The sequence below is a fragment of the Eucyclogobius newberryi genome, unplaced genomic scaffold, assembly GCF_026437365.1.
Source record: "Eucyclogobius newberryi isolate DKJ021-1_F unplaced genomic scaffold, fEucNew1.0.hap1 SCAF_6, whole genome shotgun sequence".
NCBI classification, from domain to species: domain Eukaryota; kingdom Metazoa; phylum Chordata; class Actinopteri; order Gobiiformes; family Gobiidae; genus Eucyclogobius; species Eucyclogobius newberryi.
Genome location: NW_027316278.1, coordinates 19,016,251 through 19,022,570, shown reverse-complemented (window position 1 = coordinate 19,022,570; position 6,320 = coordinate 19,016,251). Strand labels below are relative to the sequence as shown.

At 44.7% G+C, this 6,320-nt stretch overlaps 1 protein-coding gene across 1 annotated transcript in view; it reads right to left on the bottom strand.

The window, feature by feature from the left end:
* Window positions 1–290: 290 nt before the first annotated feature.
* sv2ca (synaptic vesicle glycoprotein 2Ca) overlaps window positions 291–6,320 on the bottom strand; it is a 27,306-nt gene continuing 21,276 nt past the window's right edge. Inside the window, exons 8-13 of the mRNA XM_072432651.1 lie at window positions 3,935–4,023; window positions 3,645–3,809; window positions 3,433–3,566; window positions 3,087–3,293; window positions 2,756–2,915; window positions 291–2,481 (exon numbers count right to left, since the gene is read on the bottom strand). Of these exons, the coding sequence (XP_072288752.1) occupies window positions 2,298–2,481; window positions 2,756–2,915; window positions 3,087–3,293; window positions 3,433–3,566; window positions 3,645–3,809; window positions 3,935–4,023 (939 nt within the window). The 3' untranslated portion in view covers window positions 291–2,297. The remainder of the gene's footprint in view (window positions 2,482–2,755; window positions 2,916–3,086; window positions 3,294–3,432; window positions 3,567–3,644; window positions 3,810–3,934; window positions 4,024–6,320) is intronic.

Below are 6,320 nucleotides of genomic sequence, written 5' to 3'. Positions count from 1 at the left end.
GCGGTTTAGTGGAGAGCTCCATCTGCTGTCCAAACGACAGTACTACACCTGCCTGTGTAGACCACTGTGTACTGCTGCACTTATATATTATAACCTGTACTTGCACTAAACCAACGTACAAGAACATTGAAGTGTAGTATAATATTATATTATATTATACTACAGCTTGTATTTTGGTGGGGCGTTATCTACGCCCAAACAGGCAGCATTATGTGTTCTGGTTCTGCCTCTAGATGACGGCATATATACATATTTGTGCTGTATTGTTTTAGTAAGAAAAAAACTTGGCATTGTGTAATTTGCTAGAGAACTTTATTGAGATGTTTAGCAGCGCAGTCTGAATCTCCCTGGCTGTTCAGTTTCACAGTTCACAGGGCATCTTTTTAGCAAGTCACGCACTCAACCTTCCAGCGTATTGGCCCTTCACAGATAACATTATTCTCCACATACACTGTAATAACTTTATATAATGACTGGTCAGAAACAAGAATGGTACATTCACATTTTTGTCAACAAAATAAAACTATTGCCATTTGAATCTACACCAAAAACACAAAGCTGAGCACAAAAGAACAGGGTATTTTCTTACACACATGCAAGATTGAGCTCACACTCACACAGAGAAAAGCAGGTGAAATCAGGCTTGGAGCCAAGGACACACACAGACGTACAACATGGATACATACAGATAACTGCCTGGACAAACAGATGTTTGACGTTTAGTTAAAGTCCACCAATGTCAGAGTTGATATGGGCATTATTTACACCATGAATTAATTGAATACACAAGCCAATACTTGCGTCACAGTATGATTTACGTAGTCTTCTATTTTTTAGGTAGACTTACACTCAGACGCACACTAAATGTAGAATAATAAACTTAAAAACATAACAAAAACATGTCAACTCTTTCCAACCCATAAAATTAAAATGATCTGTCTGAGACGTCATAGTGGAATATATGTGTACAATGTTCATATGCTATAGTTACTTACTTTGCATGATTAGAGTCAAAAAATACTTAACAGTACCATCAAAAATATCTTATTTGCAGTTGCACACGTTTTTTGCTTAAATAAAATCTGATTATTTTTACAATATTATTGAAAACATAGAAGCAATTTGTAGCCTGTGGTATTTGAGTAGTTGGCTGCTTTGCTGAAGCCAAGTTCAATATTAATGGCAATAAATATAAATAAGAAGACATATAATAGGAAAACTACATATATAAATAAATATGAGAATAATCAATAAACACATTGTTTTGTGAGGTATTTGTAGCTGACATTTTTTCTTACCATATAACTAGGATTAGACACGGTTTTCTATTGCATTTTGGTTGAACCTCACTGGGGTAAACAGTCAGAAACATTTGGCACCCATCTTTACATTAAAAATATATATTAGATTTATCAAAATATGGCTATGTTCAACATATAATGAAGAATAATTCCACTCTAACATGACGGTACTGGCCACATTATACATATAGACACATTACACGGTTTTATGTCTACGTGGTGTGTCCTGTTACGTCCACACCACCAGGCTGCTCCACTTGAGTAGAGGCACATTTAAGAAAGGCCATTCAGTGTTTCTGAAAGAACGCAGCATGGCATGTAATCATCACTGCCTCAAGCAAGACAACACAAAGCCAAACCAGAGGAAGAGCTCGCCATGGAGATCTTTAAGTTTGTTACGACGCATGGAAAAAACAATTAAACTACTGATGTCAATGAAATTTAATATTTCTATGATCTCTATTGTCATATGGCTTTTGGATTGCAAAGGGCTTGGTAACTTTGCTTTGGAAAGGCTTTGGGTGCCACAATACACCTTTACAATTACATGCATAGTCAAAATTCAATGTTTGACAACGGTGTACTGTGGATGGACTGATGGACTGGGAAAACATCTCGACAGTGACTGTAGCATGTCTTCCTGAAATCCTGTGTGGTTTTGTTGCCAGCTGTCAACATCTGTGTAGCGGGTTCTGTGTCTGATCCTCTATTCCCCGTGTGTGGTACACCAGACTGGCACTGCTCATTACGGCATGTTTTGACATTTCCTCTCCATCTGGCTAGTCCCAATTAGACAACATCAATACTAACAGCTTTCAGATCAACTCATATATAAGTGGATGAATCAAATATCAACCAAATATTTGTGTTTTCGTAAAATGCACATGTGTTTTCTAAAGTGCATGTGTTGGCAATTATAGTGTGGTTCCAAGACATTTGCAATCCATCCATGATTTTTGTATTTCCTCAATGACTTAGAGAGGATTTTTCAAGATGTTACATGAGCACATTTGCCCTGGTGTCCGGCAACCTCAGACTGACCAGGCCACCCCCAACCAGGACCGTGGAGGCCATGAGTATCGGGATGGCCTTAGTGATGCCGACCAGAGAGCCAAATATGAGGTTCCCCATCACTGCCGCAAACTTACACAGAGCGTTGCAGAAGCCAAAGCCTGTTCCTCTGTAGAAGAAAAATACATTCTCAATTCAAGTTTAAGCCAACAAGAGAAAACAAACGTAGAGTACAAGTAGAAATACTGTTATTTTTTACCAATATTATTTGAGAAGAAGTAAATATTATATATATATATATAGAGACAGAAATTATTACTTGAGTAAAACATCTGATTGATATTTTAGGGATTGGACAGACAAATTGTAAAATAATGCAAAGATTCAGTTTTTCTATATTTTGGTTGCGTTTCAAAATATTGAATTAATTGCAGTGACTGTACCTTCTGACAGTGGGAAAAGACTCTGTCGTCACCACATCCAGGGAATTCCAAGCAGAAATACTGAGACCGTTGTAAAGACACAACATGAAGATCATCATGGATTCACTGGTGCCAAACCACAGGAAGAAACAGCTGATCCCTGAGAGAATCATCGATCCACCTAACAGGAAATACCAGCGACATTATATAAGTACCCGGGCCATATGTTGGAAGAGCTTTCATCAGATGGCAGCCCTCTTACACCTATGATATATTATGCACAATGCACATCCTAATCAAGTCAATGACAGAGTCAATTACTTTAGTGCTGAGAGCAAAAGGCATATTTTACCTAACATAGACAGACGACCAATTTTGTCCATGAGAAGGGCGGAGACGATGTTGCCAGGCAGAACAGCCAGCGTACCCAGGAAGTTAATGAAATAAACCCAGTATGCGCTGTAGTCATCATCGAAAGTCATCTGGCAGCCGGTTTTGTTGTGAGCGAATGTGCTGTTGATTAACTCGGTCCCATCTATCAACTTGGACTCATCGATATCTGGCCCAAAGAAGGAATTATTAATCATTTGTCAGCGCACAAGCCAGATAATAACAAAACAAGCCAAGCAGCTACAGGAGTTTTGATTTGAAACAATCACAACGATTTTTTATTTTCAATTCAAATGTATAGCTTTTACCTGTGTTGTAGAAAAATCCACCAATAAATGTACAGTTGCGGAAAAGGGACCCAACCGTTGAGACATCCTCAAAAAAGCAGTTACGAAACGTTGAATCCACAAAGGTCACATGCTTCAGCTTCATGTTGAGAAATCTGAAAGGTGAAAAAAAATTAACCTTGACAAAAATACCAAAGTCCAACGCAACCGTTTGATCGGTCGTATTGTTCCACCTGTCATTGATGAAGATGCCATTTTTGTGAATCTGATTCTCCAACGTAAAGTTAAACGTGAAGTCTTCAATGCTCTCGTTGGTGTGGATTTTCACTTTGGAGGCGTACTCATCTGCCTGGAGGTGTTTGATCACATCCGGGAACCACACTGACAAGCCATAATAACTGAAAAAGCCCCAATAAGATAAGGCTTAAAATTGTGTCGGAGCAATATTGATCAGGACAAAAGTGCAAACAAAAAAGCTGCAATCATCACAATAAATAATTTTGTGATGCAGATGAGAGCCCACCCAAAAGACAAGGTGAGCCACACAACGGTGAGCCTCATCATGTTCTCTCGCATGGGGTAGTTGAAGCACTTCAGGAGGTTCCAGTAGATCTAGATAAAACAGAGAACACGAGAACATGAATAAAAACATATTATTGTACATATAACTAAGCATTATCACCACATAACTGGGTCAAAAGAATCTAAATAGGAAAAAGGGGTGGACAATATTGAAGTAGAAACAGAAATCTTGCCTATAAATGTCCTGGTTGAAAATATAGAGTAACTATAAAAGTGCACGTGGGCAATGACAGTGACACCTGGAGAGGGGTAATCGGGAAGAGCGGCTTCCCCGATCTGAACCCGAGCGGTGTTCAGTTATTGGACTTCTGTGCTAGCCACGGATTGTCCATAACGAACACCATGTTCAAGCACAAGGGTGTCCATCAGTGCACATGGCACCAGGACACCCTAGGCCGGAGGTCAATGATCGACTTTGTTGTCGTGTCATCAGACCTCCGGCCGCGTGTCTTGGACACTCGGGTGAAGAGAGGCAGAGTTGTCAACCGATCACCACCTGGTGATGAGTTGGATCCGCTGGCGGAGGAGGAAGCCGGACAGACTTGGCAGACCCAAGCGCATTGTGAGGGTCTGTTGGGAACGTCTAGTGGAGCCCTCTGTCAGTAGGGTATTCAACTCACACCTCCGGGAGAGCTTCTCCCATATCCCGAGGGAAGTTGGGGACATTGAGTCCGAGTGGACCATGTTCTCCGCCTCCATTGTTGATGCGGCTGCTCGGAGCTGTGGTCGCAAGGTCTCTGGTGCCTGTCGTGGCGGCAACCCCCGAACCCGGTGGTGGACACCGGAAGTAAGGGATGTCGTCAGACTGAAGAAGGAGGCCTATCAGGCCATTCTGGCTTGTAGGTCTCCGGAGGTCATCGACAGGTATCGCAGGCCAAGCGAGCCGCGGCTCGTGCTGTCGCAGAGGCAAAAACCCGGGCCTGGGAGGAGTTCGGGGAGGCCATGGAGGAGGAATATCGGTCGGCACCAAAGAAATTCTGGCAAACCGTCCGGCGCCTCAGGAGGGGGAAGCAGTGTCTCACCAACGCCATTTACGGTGCGGGTGGAGGCCTGCTGACCTCGACTGGGGATGTCGTCGGACGGTGGAAGGAATACTTTGAGGATCTCCTTAATCCCTCAGTCACGTCTTCCGAAGAGGAAGTAGAGACCGGGGACTCGGAGGCTGGCTCATCCATCACCCAAGCTGAAGTCACTGAGGTTGTTCGCAAACTCCTCGGTGGCAGGGCTCCGGGGGTGGATGAGATCCGCCCTGAGTACCTAAAGTATCTGGATGTTGTAGGACTGTCTTGGTTGACACGTCTCTGCAACATCGCGTGGCGGTCGGGGACCGTGCCTCTGGACTGGCAGACCGGGGTGGTGGTCCCTCTGTTTAAGAAGGGGGACCGGAGGGTGTGTTCCAACTACAGAGGGATCACACTCCTCAGCCTCCCGGATAAGGTCTATTCCAAGGTACTGGAGAGGAGAATCCGACCGATAGTCGAACCTTGGATTCAGGAGGAGCAGTGTGGTTTTCGTCCCGGTCGTGGAACACTGGACCAGCTCTATACCCTCCATCGGGTGCTCGAGGGTTCATGGGAGTTTGCCCAACCAGTCCACATGTGCTTCGTGGATCTGGAGAAGGCTTTTGACCATGTCCCTCGGGGTGTCCTTTGGGGGGTGCTCCGGGAGTACGGGGTCCGGGGCCCTTTGCTCAGGGCTGTCCGGTCCCTGTATGACCGGAGCAGGAGTTGTGTTCGCATTGCCGGCAGTAAGTCAGACCTGTTCCCAGTGCATGTTGGACTCCGCCAGGGCTGCCCTTTGTCACCGGTTCTGTTCATAATTTTTATGGACAGAATTTCTAGGCACAGTCAGGGGTCGGAGGGTGTCCGGTTTTGGGACCACATTTGGGATCTCATCTCTGCTGTTTGCAGACGATGTTGTCCTGATGACTCCATCAAACCCGGACCTGCAACATGCACTGGGACGGTTTGCAGCCGAGTGTGAAGCGGCTGGGATGAGAATCAGCACCTCCAAATCCGAGGCCGTGGTTCTCGACCGGAAAAAGGTGGCTTGCCCTCTTCAGGTGGGTGGGGAGTCCTTGCCCCAAGTGGAGGAGTTCAAGTATCTCGGGGTCTTGTTCACGAGTGAGGGAAGGATGGAGCGTGAGATCGACAGGCGGATCGGTGCAGCGGCTGCAGTGATGCAGTCGCTGCACCGGACCGTTGTGGTGAAGAGGGAGCTGAGCCGAAAGGCAAAGCTCTCTATTTACCGGTCGGTCAATGTTCCTACCCTCACCTATGGTCATGAGCTTTGGGTAGTGACCGAAAGAACAAGATCGCGGATACAAG